This window comes from Columba livia, chromosome 12 (genome assembly GCF_036013475.1).
Source record: "Columba livia isolate bColLiv1 breed racing homer chromosome 12, bColLiv1.pat.W.v2, whole genome shotgun sequence".
Taxonomy (NCBI): Eukaryota; Metazoa; Chordata; class Aves; order Columbiformes; family Columbidae; genus Columba; species Columba livia.
The window spans coordinates 2,712,633-2,734,410 of record NC_088613.1 but is presented as its reverse complement, the minus strand read 5'-3'; the positions used below and the strand labels follow the sequence as shown (position 1 = coordinate 2,734,410).

The window sequence follows — 21,778 nt, the reverse complement described above, 5'->3', positions numbered from 1 at the left end:
ACATCAGGCCTTGCCTTTCCTTCCAGGTTTACTTAAGAAGGAAGTTGCAAATGATACATTAAGGAGAGAATGGATGCAGAGTTTTATTTTACAGAGGGATCCGTGCTATATAAGGTGACTTGAATTCTATAGGTTGGCACAGAGCAGCGAGAGCGTGGCTGCTCCCCCAGGGCTGGCAATCCAGGAGCCACAGGTAGGGGCAGCAACTTTGCCAACAAGCCAGGTGAGCAGAACAGGGTTAGGGATGGTGACAGGTTCTGTTCAGAGTCCAGTGACCATTAGAGAAATGAGAGGTGACAAGTCAGGTCCAAGGCCAGTCTGGGAACAGCAGAGCTGAGGACAGAGCTTGGCTGAGGCCTGGGACAGGCCAGAGCTACTACAGCTACTCCCAGGCAGCTGATCCACGAGTAGGAGCCCCACATGAGGTTGCTCCAGGGGTTAAGGACCACGGGCACACCCAGGGCCCCAGCATTTCTTCATGGATTAACGTTAGATTTCACCATTTTTATACTTCAAGAAGCCACAGTCAGAACAATAAATCCCATGTTAGATACAAGAACAAGCCTCGGGCTCTTGTGCAAACATTTTAGTCACAGGAATTTAGTGCTTTTAGAGAACCATTTCTATTGATATAGGGGATATACATGTTTACAATGGATCTGAGTAAGAGCCTAAATTACTTAGTGAAAGGATGAGAAGAAATGGTTAACAAACAGAAAAGAGCAATGGCTTAGCATTCAGTCAATAATACTAAATTCTTATTCAGAGATTTCAGAGTGCTTTTCAAAGAAGCTGAAGAAACTGAAACAGAAAATGAAGGAACTGTGCCTAGGCCACCCAGCAGATCAAGATCAGAGATACAGATCTTGTGGATTTGTAGTGGATGACAAGCTGAACGTGAATTAACGATACTGTGCTGTTGCAAAGAAATAAACAATCGTACCAGGACGTCCAGTTTTATAACAACTATGTTGGTATAAAAACAAGAGATCGCCTCATCCATCACCATGACCCAAAGTAGGATCAAACAGATCAGCAAAGTGTTCCAGGTTACAACTACCTCTAGAATTATCACTGTCATGTTAATCAGCTTCCTCCTAAACCATGTTCCTAAGCACCACAACTACGTGTCCGTCCAACCCCTCCGGGGATGGTGGCTCCACCGCTGCCCTGGGCAGCCTGTTCTAATGCCAGACAACCTTTCCCAGGAAGAAATTTGTCCTAATATCCAATGTAAACCTCCCCTGACACATCCTGAGACCATTTCCTTTGTCTTATCACTTGTTACTCAGGAGGAGAGATGGATCTCCTTCTCACTACAACCTTTTTTCAGGTACCTGTAGAGAGCGAGCAGGTCTCCCCTCAGCCTCCTTTCCCCATCACACTTGTGCTCCAGCCCCTTTCCCAGCTCCGTTCCCTTCTCTGAACTTGCTCCAGCACCTCAAGGGTTTTCTTGTCACCAGGGGCCCAAAACTGACCCCAAGATTGGAGGTTTGGCCTCCCCAGTGCAGGAGACGGTCACTGTCCTGGGCCTGCTGGTCACACCAGCGCTGACACAAGCCAGGATGCTGGTGGCCTTTTCGGCCACCTGGCCACATGCTGGGTCATTCGACCAACACCCCCAGGTCCTTTTCCCCTGGGCAGCTTTCCAGCCACTATTCCCCGAGCCTGTAGCCTGATGCTTGGGCTCGGCCCAGCCCTCCCCGCTCCCAGCCCCGCCGCCGTCCTTACCTGACATCGCACCTTCGGCCGCAGGGCGCGCTCCGCCGGGGGAACGCTGAGGGGAAAAGCAGTCAGGAGGCTGGCGGCGAGGGCTCCCCGCCGCCCCCCAGCCGAGCCGCGCCCTCTCCAGCGCTGGCCTTCTCTGCACACCCGCCAGGCGGTCACGCTGAGGCGGCGGTGACCGACCTGGGGCTTCTTCCCCGCCTCGCAGCCCCGCACCCATCGCTCCTCCACGGACACGTTGGTAAATCAGATCTGCGCGCACACACACGGTCGCACAGGGCACAGCTGACCGCGCGTCCGGACCGGGGCTGAGCCCAAGGCCCCGCTCAAGTTTGGCGCCGGCCACCGCGGTTTCGCGGCCAACGAACACCTGCTGCGATGGCGCTTGAGAAACTACTTTCTCAAGTTAGCGCCGCTTGGTGAAGCCCGTCGGCGATGAGCACTGAGGCTACGGGCGCGGACCCCAGGAGCGCGGCGGGAACCATTGCCGGCCCTTTGCTCCCGCTCTGGTGGCGGCACAGGGGGAGCCGGCGGGCGGGAACGCGCAGCGTGCGGCTGGCTGCGGGGAGGAGGAGGAAGGGGAGCAGCCGCGTGAGGGGAGAGGCAACAGGCGAGAGGAAGCAGGAGAACGTTAAAGCACAACTCGCAGAGCACGAAGCAGCCACGGAAGGGAAGGGAAGGGAGGCGGCGGAGAACGAAGGCAGCCGCGGGAGGCGGGAGCAGGCGGGGCGGGGGGAGGAGCGGGCGGCCGGGCGCAGCCAACCCGGGGGGCTCGTCCATTTTTCGGTGTGAGTCAGGCACGTCGGTGGGGTGATGCTACGGCGCTGGGAAGGGGCCGGGAGAGGCGCGGCGGCAGCGGGGAGCGGCCCGTGCACCCGGGCTCGTCCTCCCAGCCGTGCCGGCGCCGCCGCTGAGGGGAGCGCTGCTTCCTCCTTCCCCTCCCTCGCCAAGGCCGGCCCCGTGGCCGGGGGCGCTGGGCCTGCCCCGGCCCCCCCGCGCCGCGCTCGCTAACGGAGCGGACACCCGCCCCCGCCGACCGAGGTACCGGGCCCGCGCGGCGGGAAGGGGTGGGCGCGGGCGGGGCCGGCTGAGGGGACGGCGGCAGCGGCGGGCGGGCGGGGCCGGGGCCGGGCGGAGCGGGGACAGGGGGCCGGTCGCGGGGTGTCCTGCCGAGAAGGGCAGCCCTGCGGGAGCCGGGAAGGGAAGAGCGGCGAGTGCTGGCGGGGGTGGGCGGATAGTGCCGGGCGGGGAAGAGGACGGGTCCTGAAGCGAGGGGCTTTCGTCTCTGCTCACGGGCTCCATTCATCCGTGGCTCCTCCCTTCTTGCAGGCTGCTGCTTGTGCATCGCAAGGAAAAGTCAAAAACCAGCCTTGCCCCGAGCTGAGCTGATTACTTCACCTGGAGCTCAGGAAGGAAGGGGACCACAGAGAGGCTGTCCTTGCGTTTCATGTTTCGTCAGCCCGACAGCATTTTGTCTTTGAGTCCACCGTGCTGCTAGCCGTTCCTGGACAGTGACAGGGAGGAGAAGAGGCACCGTCCCGCCATGTCTCGGTACAGCCTCCATAATCTCCTAGACTGGATGTACGGGGGTGTGGACCCCAGCTTTGCTGGCAACGGCGGGCCGGAGTGCGCGGCCTTTCTCTCCGGGCAGCAGCGCTTTCTGGAGAGTTTGGTCTTCCTCAGCGTGGGCATCGTGGAGATCCTCGTGTCCCTGTGGAAGCTCCGGCAGCTGCATGTCAGGGAGCTGGAGACTCATCTGCTGCAGCAGCCTCAGACTAAGCAGGAGAGCTTGGGCAAGAATGTACTGCTGGTGGTGCTCTGTCTCGTCTTTGGGCTGGAGGTGGGGTTCAAGTTTGCCACCAGGACTGTCATTTACCTCCTGAACCCCTGCCATGTGGTCACCATGATGCAAGTAAGTCACCAGGAAGTTTTGCTTTAGTTTTATGCTTGCAAAGCAGTGTTTTTTCTCATAGTTGGTTTGTGGACCAAAAGCGCGTAGCAAAAGTACAAATGCCAAAGCTTGGTATAAACACTTTAAAACTTAGTTTTTAATCATTTGAATTGAAATATATTAAAAAAACCCTAGTCAGATAAAAACCCGAAATTGTAGCTATGACTAATGTCCAAATCTCTGGTTGAAAATGCAAAAAGGTAAGGCTGTCTCAGCACTTACTTTCACCTGATCCTTGTTTCAGGAATAGAAAATGCTGTTTCCGTTGTCAGCAGTGGTAAAATCTGCACCCAATTTGGTGAAAACAAGATTATTGGTAAAGTGGCTGTGTAACTTAGGTTCAGCTTTCTCAAGCAAGTGACTCTTAGGGGTGTGAATGTATTTTGTGAAGGTTTCGAAGAAACAAATTTCTCCTTATTTTGAGCAGACAATGTTGTTTTACTTTTCTAATTTTAGAAAGGGAATAGTAAGGAAGCAAGTGTTACCCATGTCTCATACATGGGGTGAACAAACTGATCTGGCTTAATACCTGTGGATAAAGTATGTGCTTTAATGACGGTCGCTGTTGAAGTGAGAGGGATGCGCTTCACTTGGAAAAAGAAGCAACAATAAACCTCATTGATATAAAGCAGCGAGGTAACAAATTTCAATGATAAATGTGTCAATGGTTTAACAATATTCGATGGCGAAGTACACTTGATTATTGACTGTGTAGAGGATAGGGTCAGACAAAACTGTCAGGGAGACCCTCCCGCTGAGTCATGAGGTTCAGAAAGGACCCCGTTGTTTTCTAAACTCCTTCTCAGAGAGGAGTCCAGGTGTGGCTGAATCCAGACTTAGTCTCAGTCTTGGTCAGCCATTTACATCTAAAGCATTATATATGCACAACCAATCCTTCATATCACTTAGATTTTGAAGTTTAGCGTGCTCTCAGTCACTTAATGAGGATCTGTTGCAGCAAGGAATCTCTCAGCCTCAAGGAGTAACCTTGAGAGGCTATTGCGTTGTTACCTGTCTCCCCTGAATCCACTTTGAGCCAGATGCATCTGTCAGGACTGGCACTGGTGGTTATTGCTTGAGCATGGTTATGGGAAGAGGTCAGGTGGTGTTGGTGGGGAGAGAACACCACCACAGTGACTTGTGGCTTGGTTGTTGATGCACGAGAATGTGCAATTTGTGTACCTTCCAAAATAATGGAAACATTCCTGAACAGTTACTGAACTGTGATATTTAAAGCTTACAGGCTGTATCCGTCGATAGTCCCATGAATGTACTTACCTGTCAGTTTTGTTGAGCTTGGTAAGGAGTGTGAGAAATGTCTAAAATTATTATTATTTTGTTTAATTTTGCTAATATTGTACGCTCACCACTGGACAGCTTACAAGTTTGAGCTCAGGAGCTGAATGTCAAAAAGGCTTTCAGAAAAGCTGCCACGATAACAACATCTGTCTAAGGTCAGTAACAGAGGAGAATGAGAGTGTGCTGTCCTTAGTCTCCCTTTGCAGAATGCTGAGTGATCTGGGCTGGATCAGATCAAGCCAGGTGTTACTTTAGTTCTACTCCTGGAGAGCATTTCCTGACACGAATGGAAACATCTTTTCTGGTTGAACCAGAAGTTTGAGGGAGATGGGTGTTATTTCAAGAGGAGAAAAACAAGCTCTTCCAGCAATATTCAGCAACTAACTTACAGTTCCTGAACTTAATTACTAGGTTATATAAATTCCTAAGCAGTGATGAAATGTTAGCTCAGTATTTTACACCGTAGGACACTTGCTTTCCATGAAGTGGTAATAATTGTTGTGTAATCAATTAGTCAGTATTGGTAAAGAAGGGAAAAGTAGGAGGCGTGCAGGAGCTCTATAAATAATTAAAATAATATAGTCACATTCCATTTCTTGGCAATACTCAGTGCTTACGGGAAAATTTTCCTATTAATTCTCTGGGAAGAAGGTGAGGTTATGTTATCATTATGATTTGAATGTTTAGTTGTCTTGATATAGTATTATAATATGAGGCTGTGATACATATTCAGCAGAAGCTAATGTTTATACACAAGTGGGGGAACTAGTATTATTTACCTCATTCATTAACGTTCTCCCTCAGGAAGACAGAGACTTAGCATCTGTAGTCAGGCCTGGGCAGTTCTTAATCTCTTTCAGACCAACTGTGAAGCTTTTTTTATAAACCTGTGCTAATTAGTCATTAGAAATGGTGTTCCAGCATTTGTGAAAGTGAGAAGATGGGTGTGTCAGCAAAATTCAGAAGTCATGCCTCTTCATCCTTAAACAGATGTATTAGAAATAGGCCTGGGCTTAATGTAGAGGATGAAAATAGGTGCAAAACCAACAGCTTTCAGCAGAGAAAACAGGTTAAATACAAAGATAGTCTATGACCTCCATCAGCAGAAAAGTAACACATAGTAGTTGGAGTCTTGCGAGCATTGTTTTTCTGGCCTGAATTTGCTGAGGGCAACAGGTTGGCAAAATGAAATAAGTGAAAATATAATTTATCTTTCACTTCTGTGAAGTTTTGTACATAATCCTGCTGCTGTGCTTAAACATGAGGATGAACAAAGTAGGAGGTGCAGAGATGAAATGTGCTACAATAATCAAGATCACTTCAAAGGGAAGTGGAGCTGTTGGTGAAGGTCTCTTCTTTCACTCAAGTTCTGTTTTCCTTTGCTCTCAGAGTATTTCACCTCAGAGTAACAAAGGCTCTGAGCTCTGAGCCAAAAATATTTGGAACTGGAAATTATCCTTCAGATTTGCACTGCATAAAAGTGGAAGTCTTGCTTTTAGAAGACCTAAGACTGACATGAAATCACTAAATAAAATGGGAATTACATCTCTGTGGTACATTTGGGAAGACAAAACTGCGTAATATAAAGGATACTGAGTTCTACAAATGAGTCTGTTTTGATCAGGTGTCCAATTCCTGCCTGTCACGCCAACTGGTGTTAAAATTCAATCTTTTTCAAAAGTGGGAAGAAGTCTTTGCAAGGATGAAGTGTCAATTAAATGGGTGTATTTAACTGCCTAAACAGTCCTCATGGTTAATCAGATTCAGAGAATCAGTTGCCATTCTCCACCTAGTTGAATTATGTAGAATTATGTTCTGCTTGTTTCCAGCCCTAGTATTGGGTTCAGCTTCTTGCGCAGGTTTGGGAGGAAGAAGGGCAATATTGTTTCTTCACCAGTGACGTAAGTGCAGCATCGTTGACGGATACATACTTCAGTTTTTTAAAATGTGTGTATATATATATATATGTATAAAACCAAAGGTGAAATGGAAACTTCAGTGGTTTTTTTTTTAACAGCTGATAGGGATGTGGTTGTTTTTGTACAGGACAATATTTAGTTAGTGTGTGGTACAGTGGGGAGGAAGTCTATGAACAAATTCATACTGAGCTCTTTCTTTACATCAGGAGTAGTCTTATTGAAAATTATTTGAATACCTTTATTAAAACAAAACAAAACACCAAAAACCCCCAATGAACCAACCAAACAAAAAATGCCACAAACTCAGAACCACTCTTCTCTTTTTAGGACTGAGGACATCCTTAAGATAGTGAAGGATAGACACTTGTCTGAAATAAAGACAGTGTTTTTGTAGGAAACACCCGTATTGCTGAATGAATACTTCAAACAGTCGTCTTTTTAGGTAAAGAGAAGTAAACTAAAGAGGAAGTGATGGGTGGAAAAAAGGCAAGGGAAAGAAGTATAGGAGAGTCCAGTTTCATCCAGTGATCTTGATCTGATGTTTGCATAACTAAAACCAGTGCAAAGTGCATCTGCAGTTCAGTAAATACTAAATCCTGTGTTCATCATTTCCAGTTTGAGCTTCTTTAGAGACCTGGATCCTTTCTGTCCTCTGCAAAAGAGGTTACTGTGTGTTTGGAAACAATGGGCTGTTTTCAGAACTTACATAGTAAACATGGCCTGACTGAGTTCTGTATAACTTGGGAATATATCCCAACATATAACTGAGTATCTCCCTCTCTGTCCCCTCTTCTTCCTCATTTTTTTTAAACCTTGGGAAAAAAATCTCATATGTGGTCATCTGTGATTGAAAAGTGTGAATCTGGATTTCATTTGCATGCACTGCTTCTAAGTGCTTTGTAATATTTGGAAGAGTCCAGTTAACTTGTGTATAGTTTTCTATACTCTCTCTCTTCAAAACCTTGAATTAAAGGAACATTCAGATCCTGTTACTTGGGAGTGAGCATGAAGAACTTTTGGCTTCAGAAATCCAGTAGTTTTTATAGAAATGAACATTCAGTGATGGTATTGGGTTACATGACCAGCAGCCTGCAAGTAAAAGTTTAATGAGTTATTCAATTTTTAAAGGGTAGCAGTATTCTAAATCAAAGATGTTTTTCAGTAGTTTCGTTCACTGCTTAATATATGAAGATTGTTGGGCAAGATGTAGAGCAGTGAAGGCAATATTTCTTGTGGAGATATATATATACATTTTTCAAAATGTAAGCTTGTAAATGTAAGGCTATAAATACTATTTTTTGTATGTGTGCGTATTTGCCATATCTACAGAATTTTTGTGTCCAAAACCCAGTACTGCTACCTGCAGAACTTGTAATTTTTAAAGCACCTCAGAAGACAGGACTCGGTTTCAGAAGATACGAAAAAACTGAGATTTAATAAAATTTGATATGTTTAGGATTGTTTTAAAAAAAAGGAGAAAAACAAGGCTATCTATTTGGAGTATAGTATGATTTTATTCCTAAATCAGTATGTTAGGAGGTGCATGAGGCTGTTGTTGCAAGGTCAGCAGTCCTTTCAGTGCTCTGAAATGCTGTCTGGTAGGCATAAAATTAATCACCTAAGTGGAAGATGTGCACAATCACAGCTTGCGAACATACTGGTTTATTAAGTATGCAGCTCGATTTTTAGATAGGCGTAATACAAGTCTTTCTTTTTACAACTGCAAATTAACTTGTGATAATACCTCTTAAAGCAGATTGTAGAGAGGAAATTCATCATAGCACGTGGTGAAAAAGGGCAGATGAAGAGCAATTACAGCACTGAAAGCACCAGTATTTCTTGGTGGTAAGCCTTATTTCTTGCAAAAGAGAGTGTGTTTTACTGGTGGGAAGATGAGAGCAGCTCAAGGACCGTAGATCTGAAGTGACAGGTCATGAGACAGATCATCAGGTCCTTTATCCTGGGATGATCCAGAACTGTTAGTTTGGCTTAAAAAAAACCCCATGGTTTTCTTGTGTAGTTTAATCTGCCCTTGGTTCCAACAACCGTCAATTTTTTCTTAATTGTTACAATTTACTTTTAAGCAATTATGTTGTTGTGTTTAAAAAGTGCTGTCAACTGAAGTCTAGAGACTTTAACCGATACTGTAATTAATGTCATAATTACTTATTGAGCTGAGGAAAAGCTTTTCTGTGATAATTTTAACACTCTGTATAGTTTGTTCGCCATTGTGCTTATTTTCAGTAAGTCTCAGCATGTAGTAGAGAAATTGAGAAATATTAGTATGAAGCAAGGCAAGGATTCTTATAAAAAGAAGAGCAAATGTGTCTTAATCCTGTGATTCACAGTTTTCCTTGTTTGAAGATTACGGTTCAGCCGCTTTAATTTAGACAAGATTTGGCCAGTACATGTTTTATCTTGAGCTGAAAATGTGACAGGGATCACATCACGATAACATGTCAGGCACCAGCGAATGTTCTAGTTGAGGAAGTGGAGTCTAAAGCTCTAGGTTAAGCCTCTGTTTTGAAGTTTCTGGGATTTGGAAATGCCCGCTGTGCTTGGGGATAGAATGCATACTTTGGTAATTCTCTCCTTATTCTCTATATCCTTAGGAAAAACGGATATAAAAAGTGAGGACCTGACAAGAAATAATCTTACTCTCTAAAAAGCAGTAGGAATTGAATGATTGGAAATTCTAGCTGCAAAAGCTTAACTTTCTCTTGCCCCAAATATTGACACTGAGGGTTATTATCCTAAAGGTCATTAGATGAATAATTAGGTAAGCATATATTGGTTTGTTTTGATTAGATCATCATAGATTTAAAGCAAATATCGAACAAAGTGTAACATATGTAGCTTGAGCAATATGTTCTGGAGAGAGGGGCCTTTTTGGTTTCTTTCTTCTTCTGTTTCTTTTTTTTTTTTTTTTAAATGTATATATTTTTCTTTGTGAATGGAGCTGTTAATAACTGTTTCAGTGTTGTGACGTACCACCATTGGCTATAATATATTTTTGGGGAGGATTTTTTTAACCCACTTAGCGGTTTCACACACCATTCCATACAGGTTGTTTGGTAGCAGCTTAAACTGATGTTTCAGGAACAGCTGCTTGAGGCCTTTAGGAACTTCAGTGGAGCGGGGAACTAAGTCAAACAGCAGCAGGAACCGTGCTGGACACCTTACAAACTCCACAAATCGGGATGACTTCTATCTAATCATTTCCACTCAGAAAAAACCCCTCTTTGTTGTCTCCCTTGCACCACTGTGAATGTTTCCACTCCTAATCACAGGATGAGTTTTTCTGCAGGGGCTGCAGAGCGGCCACATTCACAGCAGCAACTGGAACTGTGCACCCAGAACAAGTTCTTGCCATGAATTTGAAACCTGTGAAGAGTGTAATGGGACTCATGCTTCTTGTGACACTTCCTCAGGGCTTGAGATAGGGGTGATAATGGTTTACATTTATTTATTTACATTTATTATTTTATATTTGCCCAGTTGTTAGTGTCAAGTTAATTTGTTTATGTTTTAATACCGTGGTAGTTAGTGAAATGCCAACTTAAATTATCAGGAATGTGATGTTATGTGTTTTAGCTTTTTATGGATCGTATTACTGTTTCTGTTTCTTTGGCAAAAAATTATCTGTAATTACAAAGTTATTAGATATTTATCATCCTGCTGTTTTAAAAATTAAAGATTTTTGTTGTAAAATCCTACAAATGGAGGAATTGTGAACTGCGACAAGAAAAAGGTGTTGGTAACTTGAGGCAGAGTAGAGCAGGACATTTCTATGATGGTTGTACTTCCATAGGAAACTGATATGAAATGTCATGCTTGGGGAAAAAGTAACAAAACAGAATGTATATGAATATGTACATGAGAATCCTATTGTGAACTCCTGCAAGCTTCCACACCGTCACTGTCAGATGTAAATGCAAATTAATCTATATTCAGTGCCAGTTGAATTTCTTTAACAAATTTGGCTTCTGAATATGTTTTTAAATTCAGCCTTTTTTGTTCTTCTACCTCCACTTAAGTTGTTGATTGACAAGTTTTCCTGAGGCTCTGAGTTAGGAGTGGGGAAGGAAATAACCCACTGCTAGTGAAGGGCTTGTGCAGATAGGAAGAAAAATAACCTCAGTGACACTTTTTCTCTGAAACACTAATTCCTAAGATGTGATAACTAATGCTACTGCACACACAGAAAGACCTGAGTCTTATGTTAATAATTAATCTAAAATATGAGAAATCTAGAAATCTTTCACCTAAGACCATAGAAGGGAAGAGGCGAGTACAGGTTTGTCGAATAAACAAACTAAGCCAGTGGAAGGGGAGACCAACCTACAGTGTCACAATGAACATATATAATTTACAAGACATCAGGTGGAAATTGTTCACCTTGCTGCAATCCCTGGGTGGAACTGGGAAACCGGGAGGTCGGAGGGAGGGACCGGCAGCTTCTTATGTTCCCAGAGTCTGGTTTGTTTAACACAAACTACTTTTACTGCAGTATTACTTAAGTCTCTGCCAGCAACGTTGCTTTGAATCATGAGTATTCTTAATGGTAGACTAACAGTTCCACAGGACACGTTAGTTAATCCCTGAACCTGTCTGACAGCTGTGGGTTTTTTTAATGCTAAAATATTAAATATATTCAAATTGCTGCTGTTTAGCACTGAGGATGTAACATCTCTCATCTCTGTTCTCTTTTCAGATCTGACAGTCTGAACTTGTCAAACCACAGTTGTGATTTTTTTTAAGTTACCTTTTACAAGGCAAACAGATGTCTTTTAAGTGATACGGCTGTTCTGTGCCGAACTGATAGTTTATACAAAAGCAGTCGACATCTAACATATACCTAGATGCTGAATGAAAGCTGTATGAAGTTGTTAAACCATTACTTTCTGATAAATGGTAGGGTTGTTGTTTTGAACTTACTTACAAAAAATTGAGATGTAATTAACAAAGTCTTCTACATCTTTTAAATTATCCAGCTGTTTGAATGTTCCTTGCCTTACGTTTAACCATCGTGGGCGAAAAGGATGGTTTGCGCATTTACAGTTAAATAACACTTAACCTTATCACTGTGTCTTACCCTTTACATATGGGCATGGACAATGATATTTATGGTCTTGCAGAGCAAATATGAAGAATTTATGACGTTTGTTTTCACCCGGATCCTCAAGCTTGAAGCGAGCTTCAGTTTGTGCATTGGTGTGTTACAAGTTTCTTCGCAGTTTATAGCAGTTTATTGCCTGAGAATAACTGTAGAATCTTCTAGTTCTGTGCTGGTGAAACAGAGATGTCCTGACCCACAACATTGTCCCCACCTAGAAGTTCTTATCTATGTGTGTCCTCAGGGCCACTCAGGATTTTGTACCCTCTTTTTATCTCACTCTCATTAGCCTATAGTATAATATTTTAGTGATTGAAGAGTTAGTGTGTTAAATCAATCCATGTATGGAGAATGTTCTGTCCTTCTTGATCATTCTTGCTGACCTCTGTAACCCTTTTCTAAATCTGCCTTTTTTCTTCTTGAGAGAGAGAGGTTAAAGGGGAGGGGAATGATCAGAACTGTGCCAGAATTCAGCCTGTCAGACAATGTATATTTTAGAGCTTATTTTTCCCCTCTCAAATAGTTACTTTTGTACATCTTGGTTTTCTGGTTAAATCGTTTGCCCTTCTTTTTGTACCGTGAAAATATACGAGGTAACAGATCTGACAGAATAAGGAGGGACATTGAAGCTGTCTCTTCTAAATGGAAGGTTTAGCTATTCTACCCTGAACAAGGAGAACCCTAGTTGGATGTGCTTTAATACACACCGTCCTGCCTGCTCCAGAGCTCCACAACGTGCCAGCAGAGCGGGTTTAACATCTGTGCTGGCCCGGGCACCGAGAACCTCGAGAGTTCCAGCAGGAAAACAGCCGTGCTGCTAATTCAATGCGACACGGCGTGGTTTGTAGAGCGCGGCTGTTTCCTCCTGCGAGGCAACAGGGTTTATTTCCAGTATGACAGTGAAATGTAATATGATTATGGGATAAGTATGTGAACACTTGTGTTGGAGCTTGGGAGCTTGTCTGCTGTGAACTAGATATTTTAAGACTGCTAATTACTCTGAGCTGAATGATTACATTTTTTATAATGCTTGAATCTACTCAGTGATGCAGTTCTTTGAACATCAGATACAAGCGCATCTTGTAAAATATCCCTTTTAAGAAGATGAGGTTTATTTATTAGATAAAGTATATACATATTTAGAGAGAAAGTGCTTGATATTAAACTGGTAAAGCTGAAGCATCTGAAGATCTCTTCCCTCATCTGGAAGTTTTAATAGAAACATTCTAGTTATGTTTTCCCTACTGTCATAAAAAATGAGTCAGACTTACTTTCTGAAAGATCCCTCATAACAGAGGGACTTGCATGCTTAAAGATATTGAATATTTCTTTTTTCCCCTCATCGTTTCCTGAAACTGTGTTTCTTGCATCAGAGTTGACATAAAAATAAGCAGTTGTGAAACTTGTTCTCTTCTTTGCCTGTCTCCGTGGTGGTGAAGTATTTTCGATTGGTACGTCCACCTCAATCTTTGTAACAATGAATACTTTTTGAATATTAGCTATTTTTTATCCTCAGTGGTGCTATTCAGACAAGTACGTGTTCCAGCAGTAATGGTGAATTGTCTGACTTGTCCACAAAGCAGCCACATTTCTCCAAATGTCCTCACTTGGAGTGATTTAATGATAATTTGTTTCATAGGTTGACAGTGAAATAATCTATGGTGTATTTATTTAGCAACAGCAGTAAAAAGCATGATGCCTTTTTGTCTGAAATAATCCTTAGCAGACAGAAGGCCAAAGTCTCTTCTTTGAAGCCATGGACAATATAAAAAATGAGATTTTTATCACTGAACACTTCTGTAGTAGTCTCTTGTATCTAGAATAAGACTTGCTGATACAAAGTATTTCCAGTTGCTGTGAGAGGTTTGAGACAGCAGTATCAAAAGATGATGGTTATCCTCTAAATTATAGATGGGACGTTGGTTCAAATCAACAATATTACATAAAAATTTAGGTTGGGTCCTCGTTATGGCAGGAGTATGGCCTGTAAAGAAAAACAAACATGCTGCTCCAACTGTATTTGGTTATTTACTGTCTGAAGTTTTTACAGTACTTTAAAAATGCTTTATTGAGTGTGGCAACGGATATATTTAAAGATCGTTACTAAGCTTTTGCATAGAGCAGATCCTGTGGTAGCCTTATTTTGGGGAGTATTAAGAGGCATTTATAGACACCATCTCGCATGAGATCTCCTGCACTACTAAAGTGAATTATTGTTGCTGTAAATACTGGGTCGATAGTGCAGCAAGGACTTCACTGGGACTGAGGGCTGAAGGAGCTGCTGCAGTAAAATGATTGGTAGGAGAGTAATCTGCTATAATTATGAGACACCTTTTATAATGACAATATCAAATATGCTAGAATTTGCCTTGTTTCTTAGGCACTGGCAGAAGCCGAACCTTAGAACTCATACCGCTTAAACCCTTTCGTATGTAGATAATGTGACATCTTTTAATTTATTCAAGATCTTTAGTCTTTCCTAGTTCTGCTGTAAAAAGTTCTTCTGGCTCAAAATTATTTGTGACATACAGATCTGGGAAAGAAAGGTCTAGAAAATGGAGTCTAAAAGAGGTCATTAATTTCACTTTCTTTCTAACATTTCAGATTTTCCTTCTTGCCTGTCCTCCGTGTCGGAGTGCGATGATTCTCTTCAGGTAATGGCTCTTCCTGACCATCTTTCTGTCTACTTGCATGATGTATTGTAGAAATTAATCACAGCTGAAGTCATAAAATATGAAGATATATATCCTGTTGGAAAGGTGTCTTGGTTAGAGTGAAAAACAAGCCAGGGCTTAAATCTTGGGTGTTGAGCTGGTTACCCTCGGTTCTGTTGTACTGGTGGTTTTGGGCTCATTTAACAACATGAATGAGCTCAGTAACAGATGAGAACACAGGCATCTTTCTACAGATTAACATATGGCCTTGTGTAATTTATGTCATGTGCCTCATACCTTTTTATTATCCTCACTAAAAATTAGTGTCTGGACTTCGTTGAAGACTATACGTGCGGTATAGGTCTAGTTTTAAAATTGTGGATGTAAGGTCAATAGTGAAAGCAACTTCTTGTTGACTTGTTTCTCAGCTCTCTGCAAGCTTTTCTAAAGTATTGGGTGTTCTTACTAACTTAGGAACCACAGAGAGCACGGAAAGTATGTCTGGTGGCCAGGAAATCCTGGATTTACTGTGCATTTGCAGCAGAGCGGCTGCAGAGTGAAGGCCACCGCGTTTGTTGTGTTTCAGAAGGAGCCTTTCTAACACCCTGACAGCGTGTAAATTACATTTGAGGAACTGTTTTGAAATCGTCGTACCTTTTTCACCCCCCTCAAGTTACTTCTGCATTCCTAACAGCTTTATGACAAGCAACGCTGTAGAGAGTTCATTCCTTTACCTTCTGTCTTACGTGAAGTAAGGCTGAAACAGTATGGATACTATTTTTCTGTTGTTGGGATGCAACAGTGGTTCAGAAAAAGGTGTCTGAAATCTATACAAAATACAGTATGGTAACAGTACTTCCTTATTCTTTGCTTAGGGCTGGCTCTTGCCTTTTGACAAATGTAATTCTTTTATTTAAGGGACTTCTTCCAAATTCCTTCCAAATTTATTTAAGGGACTTTGAAGCTGTACATTTATAGAGCTAGACAGGAGTAAAGACCTTTATCAAATATGCTATTTTAAGCTCTGAAAGAGAAACGAACAGTAAAATTCCAACTATTTAGCGGCTTGCATTGTGAACAAGATTAACACAAACGGGCTGTCCAGGCTTTCTAGGAATCCAAAGCTCGTTATAGAAAGCAGTCCTACTTTAGGAAATCATTTAAGTGTGTATTTAAATAAAGGTTTTTGTCTTGGTTATTGCATTTAGCAGTATCTGGTTATTGCATTTAACAGTGGCTTTATTCAAATTCAAGCCCAAAAGAATCTTCTTAAATCTTTTGCTCCCTTTTATTGAAGAGATACTACATAAAATATGTGAAAACATGGCGTTTTATTTCTATCTGTGAAAATAACATCGCATCCCTTTTCTAAGGTTGCAGATGCACATGCTGAATGGGGCCCTCTTGGCATTGCTGTTTCCCGTTGTTAACACACGCCTGGTGAGTGTACTCGACTTTTCCTCCTCCTTTTTTATTTATTTCTAAAAGATTTTCTTTGCAAAGTTGTTAGACCTTTGCTTTGAGACCTTTTTTTTAAAGCTCATTTTACCAGTCTGTAGATTCCTGGTACAGGTCACTGTAGTGGAGCCGAAATACCAATCTTGTACTTTTTTTACGTTTATAAATCAACGTGGAAAGTAAACACTGCTGTATTCTAAGAGCAGGAAAAAACCAACGTCAGTTCCATCGTAGCTTTTCAATGGAGGCAAAGCAGAATGGCGTTGGAAGAGGCTTTCATAGGTTAGTGGTGTGGTCTGCGCTCAAAATTCAGGTGTTTACATGTAAATGTAAGATAGCTCAGGCATGGAAAATGCCAACTGTTGTTGTTGGCTGTCACCCTCTCTCCCCCAGATTAGGCAGAGCAGGTTTCTTTTTGCCATCCAGCTTTTCAAATCTCCTGTAAAACTCTTGTCTCCTGGGTGAAAAATTAGCCTGTTGTTGTGCCTGGTAAGATTCTTAAACCTATGGAGAGTTAACGGTTAGAAACATCATTCTGAGTCTGAGCCACGTGAAATACTTCCAAGGAGGATTTTTAAGAGCTGCTTTGCCTGCACAGGAGGGTATCTGTCTATGTGTATGTGCACATATGCCGACATGCTTGTTCATTTTTTGTCATTTGACTTATTTCCAAAAATCTGCTGCTGCAGTTATTTAAACGTCTGGTTTAAGATAGAGTTCACTTAAATTTATCTGCTCACGTGTTTATGGTGTCTGGATGAAGTACTCTTATCTGTATCCATGCAGCATGGGAATTAATATTAGTAACAAAATTGCTGTGGACTTCAGACTCCATTACTCTGTTTGCAAATCTTGACTGTCTTAATAAGATTAATTATAAAAATCCGCATCTCTTTTGAACTTTTCGGATGATATGCTATGTTGATTGGCCACACTGGTAGCTAAGAGACCTGAAAACTGACAGCTTTATGGCTGGCTTGGAAATGGTTTCTTTTCTCCCCTCTTTAAGACTATAAAGTTTTGGACTGAGGCACAGTTTAGTTACTAGAGAGAGGATAATACATCTGTCGGCTTTTCTTTTGCATGTTAAAAATAATCTTCTATACAGCATAACACGCACGAGCACAGGAGGATGGATCATATTTTTTCAGATTTCGGTGGATTAAGTTGCACAGTAACCCTGGAGTTCTTTCAAGAATTACATTGCCCTTCCTAATCTGGTAACTACATACAGTATTTTCCATACTATAACAGCTTATGTGCAGTTTGCAAATATGTGTTAATAAAACCTGTTAGTGCTGCAGGGGCATCAACTGATAAAACAAGTGATTTTTCCTGTTAAGGAGAGCTCGTTTTATTTTGTATTTCAGACTATCTAGTTTTTAAATAAACAGAAACTTTAACATAACAAAATTATTTTTCTGGGTAACCTTTTAAAGGCAAAATGTTGAAATATTTAATAAATCATTAGCTTGCATTTTCTCTGCCATTATCATAGATCTCGTTTGTATTGGGGCAGTGGTGATTAAACAGGAAAAATATAGACTACTTATATAAAATTTGTTCCTTAATTAGGGATAGAGGAGCCAAAGGATAATGTCCAAGAGCAAATATTTTTGGAATAAATACAACTTAGGATATTTTTGGCCTGACAGCTGCTTGGTGGGCTGTTCTCTTTTCAGTATTTCTCCTGGCACAGGATAATGTGGGTGATGTTTTATGGCCCTGCTGCTTTGACCCGGATTCCCTCGTGGCAGACACACATTCTGCTCTGCAGCTGCCACTGCAGTTGTTTGCACTGACACTGTCCTGAAAGCGAGAAATGTTTCTTAAAACTTAGTAGGAAGTTAAAAGAGAGCGCAATAATTCTGTCTGTACTGCGTGTATTGTAGTGTCTAAGTGAAAACTTTTGATTCTGTCAAGAATTGTTGTGTCTCAATGCCTGAGCTTTTAAATTTCTCTTTCATGGTATTTTAAGATATATTTTAGCATGTGCGTGCTTCATACAAAAATCTTGTAGATTTAGTGACATCTGTAAGCGGTTGTAACGTTGTCCTGATTGTGACTGGGGTCGCTGTTGCAGGGCTGTGTTTTGCATTTAGTCATTTCCAGAACACCTCTTACAACACTTTGTGGTTCACTCTTTTGGGGTCATGCCTTTTTGATACCAATTACATTGCTTAATGCACTGTAAGTATTCTTTTTGTATATACGATTCAATGCTAAATTATCCTGAAAACTCATTTTTTGGACAGTTGTAGCGTAATTTGACATTTTCCATTTCTAGTCTGTTCTTTCTAAGAAAACACCTTGTCTTGGCATGGTGTCGAGGTGCCAACAATCAACAGTCTTGAGCAGCAGATGCGCCCACTTGTATTTATTTGGCAACTAAATATTCCAGGTTTGCAAAATTATTGACAGTGTGCTGTTGGAGTTAACTTTTGTGCTTTGGAATAGTCACTGGATAAAGACAGAACAGTTTGTTTCTTATTCAGTTAATGTTTGTGAGTTCTTATTGCTCTTTCATAAATAAAGGGTATTTTAATTTTCTCTCGTAATTTCATTCCTTTCTCGTGATGCAAATAAGTGTTGGTCAGCATTAATAATTCACCAGAACGTAGGGAAAACGTCCATGACCTTTAAGTAAGCAGAGAAGAAGATGGTAAGGGAATCAGATTGCTGGGTTCCCAAGTGTGAGACTAGAAAGGTATAAGAAGATACACAGGAATAGAAAGATTTCTTTTTACTCTGTATTTATATTGTATGGAGGACAGTGTAGGTTCTGATAACCTAGCTATGAGAAAAAATTCATCCAACCGCCACAAAGACTTCCAGTGTTTGCAGAGTAACTATTTTGAACTTTCTTATTGCATTAGTTAAATTTTAAAGGAAACTCTTTCTGCTGGTTTAAAAGTGGGTTTTTTGCAAGATGATGTCCTGAAAATGTTGGTATAGATAAAGTAAAAAAAAAAAAAAGGACGTGTCCCAGAGGTGTTGGACTTGCAGTCCCTGCTCACGCAGCTGAGATGGTGCAGTTTTAATATTTCCAGAAGCTGCTATATTCTATTATTAGAACTATTTGGCTTGAGAGGTATGCATTCTAAATCTGGTTTAGGAGCAGAATCGTACTCTGAGCAGTACTTACAGTGCACTCTGTGTAGCGCCTCTGATCGTTGCCGACAGTATTTCTGTTGACTATTAAGGTAATAATTCAGTGTACCACATAGTTTGCCTGAAGTGCCCGTGCCTACACAGCAGAATGGAATCATTATGGTAGCACATTATGTCATATCTAAACTGGCACGGGGAAAATACCGGAACACTTGCACATTGGGGCTCTTGTGTGGTTGTGCTTTGGTTGCTGTAGGCGCTAAAGCCCAGGTTTCTACATCTTTCAGCAGTTACCTGTGCTATGTGTGTTAAAAGGGTATGAATGTCTAAGTCCAGTCTACAATCACACTTAAATTATTTGATAATCTCAATCTACGTTCTGCTGGTGGTGATAAGGAGCCCTGATATTATCTCTAGAGGAACTGGAAAAATACTGTTGCTGAAATTGGTATTATTTACCTCATATAATTCCTGTTTTTAAACTTGACTCTGCAAGTGCCCAATTGTGCCCGTTGCATCATTAGCGTAGCTGGTTTGTGTAACCACATTGCGTGACCAGAAGACAGCCGTGCTTTTTTATGGGACACAGTAAACATCAAATACAGCGCTAGTCAAATACTCAAAGCACTGATAATGTACAGAATGACATTTGATCTTTACTGGGCTTTATGCTGGATGCTCTTCAGAAAAGTCCAGAGTTCGGGAGCTGAATTCCTTCTATTCCCTTTTCTGCCGTACTCCACAGTGCTTGGGGAGGGCGATGGAGGAAGAGCTCCTGCACAGTACGGTGCTTGAGCTCTTCTTGCAAATGCAAGACCAAGGTACCCATAATTAACAGAGGGAGGAGTGCTACTGTAAGAAGAGGACGAAACATCATTTGTATTCTAAAAGAACTTCATTACAAAATGTAAAAAGTCTGAATATTTCCAGAGTACTTAGGACTTAGTTAGCATGCTTTGATCTTGTATGTTAGAAGAATTGTGGATGTCAGTAAGAGTTTGGTGTGTTTTGAAATGTGGGTGATGTTATACCAGTGTTAAAACCAATGAATTGCTGAAGCCAGATGTGCTTTTCCACAAGTAAGACTCTTTAAAAAGAGAAAAAATGACTTACTGTAACCTGCTCTCTGTATTCATTTATGCTGTTAAGGGAGCCTGGAATATATGTTAGCGGAAGAAATGGGTAATTTGCCCTTTTGTGTTGTACCATTAGTTGTTCTAAGATTCTGAGTAAGCGAAACAAGATGAAATGCAGGAGGAGTGATGCTGGCAAGGGAGACGGGAGTTTGGTGTGGTTGAAGATAGTGTGCCGTGAACATCACTGGTTTGTTCCTGGGGAGATGCTGCTGGGTTTCCACCGTGGCATCTGACAGGAGAGGACAAGTCCCTTGGGGCCCCTGGAGATCGTTGGAGTCTGGGTTTAAATACACGTGGCCTTCATGGGTGATTATGGTTGAATATTATTAGAGGGACCAGCTCAATATTTTGACTTCGCTCTGTGAGTGTTACTTTGTTGTTTTTCTTTGTTTGTTTGTTAGTTTTTCCATTTTTTTCGAACTTTACCACTTCCCGAAGTGCTCACTTGTATTCACAAAGAGATTCTTTAAATCCTGATGGGTGATCCCTTCGACCTTGTCTTCACGTGCCATTTCTCTTTGCGTGTAAATGGTACCTGTGTGGTATTTGCGAGTGTTTTATTGGTAGAACAGTTTATAGGCATGACCTTTAGAGGTAGGTGAGTCCGTTGCTCAGTGCGACTTTATGGTTCATCTTTTGTGTTTGTTCTCTGCGTTTTTCGTAGCCTGGCTGTACAACTTGAGTGCTTGGCTCTACAGAAGTTCTGCTTTTGCAGCTCTGTACCAGGAAATGCACTCGCGGAACTCACCAGGCTTCAGAACAAGCAACCTTTTATAGGGGAAAAAAAGATGTTTTGTTTTACGCACACACAAAATATTGTCAAGGCTACTGCAGCAAAACAACTGTTACTGTGTTCTCAGAAGTGTCCTGAGCGTCGTGTTTGTGTAACGAGCCCTCACAACTCAGCCAGCGTAGAAGCTCTTCTGAAACCACAGATACTAAATGGAGAATGCTCCTTGGCAGGAGTAAGTGCCTCACGTTGTGTTCTTTATCTCAGGAGCTCTTGTTTCTGAAGTGTGCCAGTTCCAGCTTTTGCTCCGGTTCAGAAAACTGCTTTAACCTCTTCCCAAATAATTTTGAGTCCCTCACTTTGATCTCTGTGTCCTTCAACACAGGACAGCAGAAAAGGTTTAGATTCAAGAAATCTCACAACTCCCCTGAAGCTCTTGTTTTTGCATGCTATCGTCTTGCTTGGTTTTATGTTTTGGTACAGAGTACTTGGAAAAAAATAACCCAACAGATGGTAGGGAAGATTGGTTTAGCTTAGTCTTTCAAGAGTTGGCTGAGGTTGCCATCAGGACACTGCGAGCGTTCGGCTGGGGATGCCAGGACTGGCAGAATCCAGCTGTTGGCTTTAGCATCTTTGACATTTAAAACAGGGTGTAAGAATTATTGTTGAATTTAAAAGA

General features: G+C 42.0%; 2 protein-coding genes across 7 annotated transcripts in view; one reads left to right on the top strand and one right to left on the bottom strand.

Moving 5' to 3' along the window:
• Positions 1-1,956, bottom strand: part of ACSL4 (acyl-CoA synthetase long chain family member 4) — a 54,064-nt gene extending 52,108 nt beyond the window's left edge. For all 3 annotated transcript variants that reach the window (XM_005511836.3, XM_005511837.3, XM_065077234.1), the window contains exon 1: positions 1,732-1,956. The gene's annotated coding sequence lies outside the window, so the exon portion shown is untranslated. The remainder of the gene's footprint in view (positions 1-1,731) is intronic.
• The window catches only part of TMEM164 (transmembrane protein 164), a 32,214-nt gene continuing 12,290 nt past the window's right edge, over positions 1,855-21,778 (top strand). For 3 of the 4 annotated variants that reach the window (XM_065077268.1, XM_065077265.1, XM_065077267.1), the window contains exons 1-4: positions 2,474-2,766; positions 3,055-3,637; positions 14,615-14,664; positions 16,038-16,104. In XM_065077268.1, the coding sequence (XP_064933340.1) occupies positions 3,269-3,637; positions 14,615-14,664; positions 16,038-16,104 (486 nt within the window). In that variant the 5' untranslated portion in view covers positions 2,474-2,766; positions 3,055-3,268. Of the gene's footprint in view, positions 1,967-2,473; positions 2,767-3,054; positions 3,638-14,614; positions 14,665-16,037; positions 16,105-21,778 lie in introns of those variants that run through there. The other variant, XM_065077266.1, reaches the window with a different exon arrangement.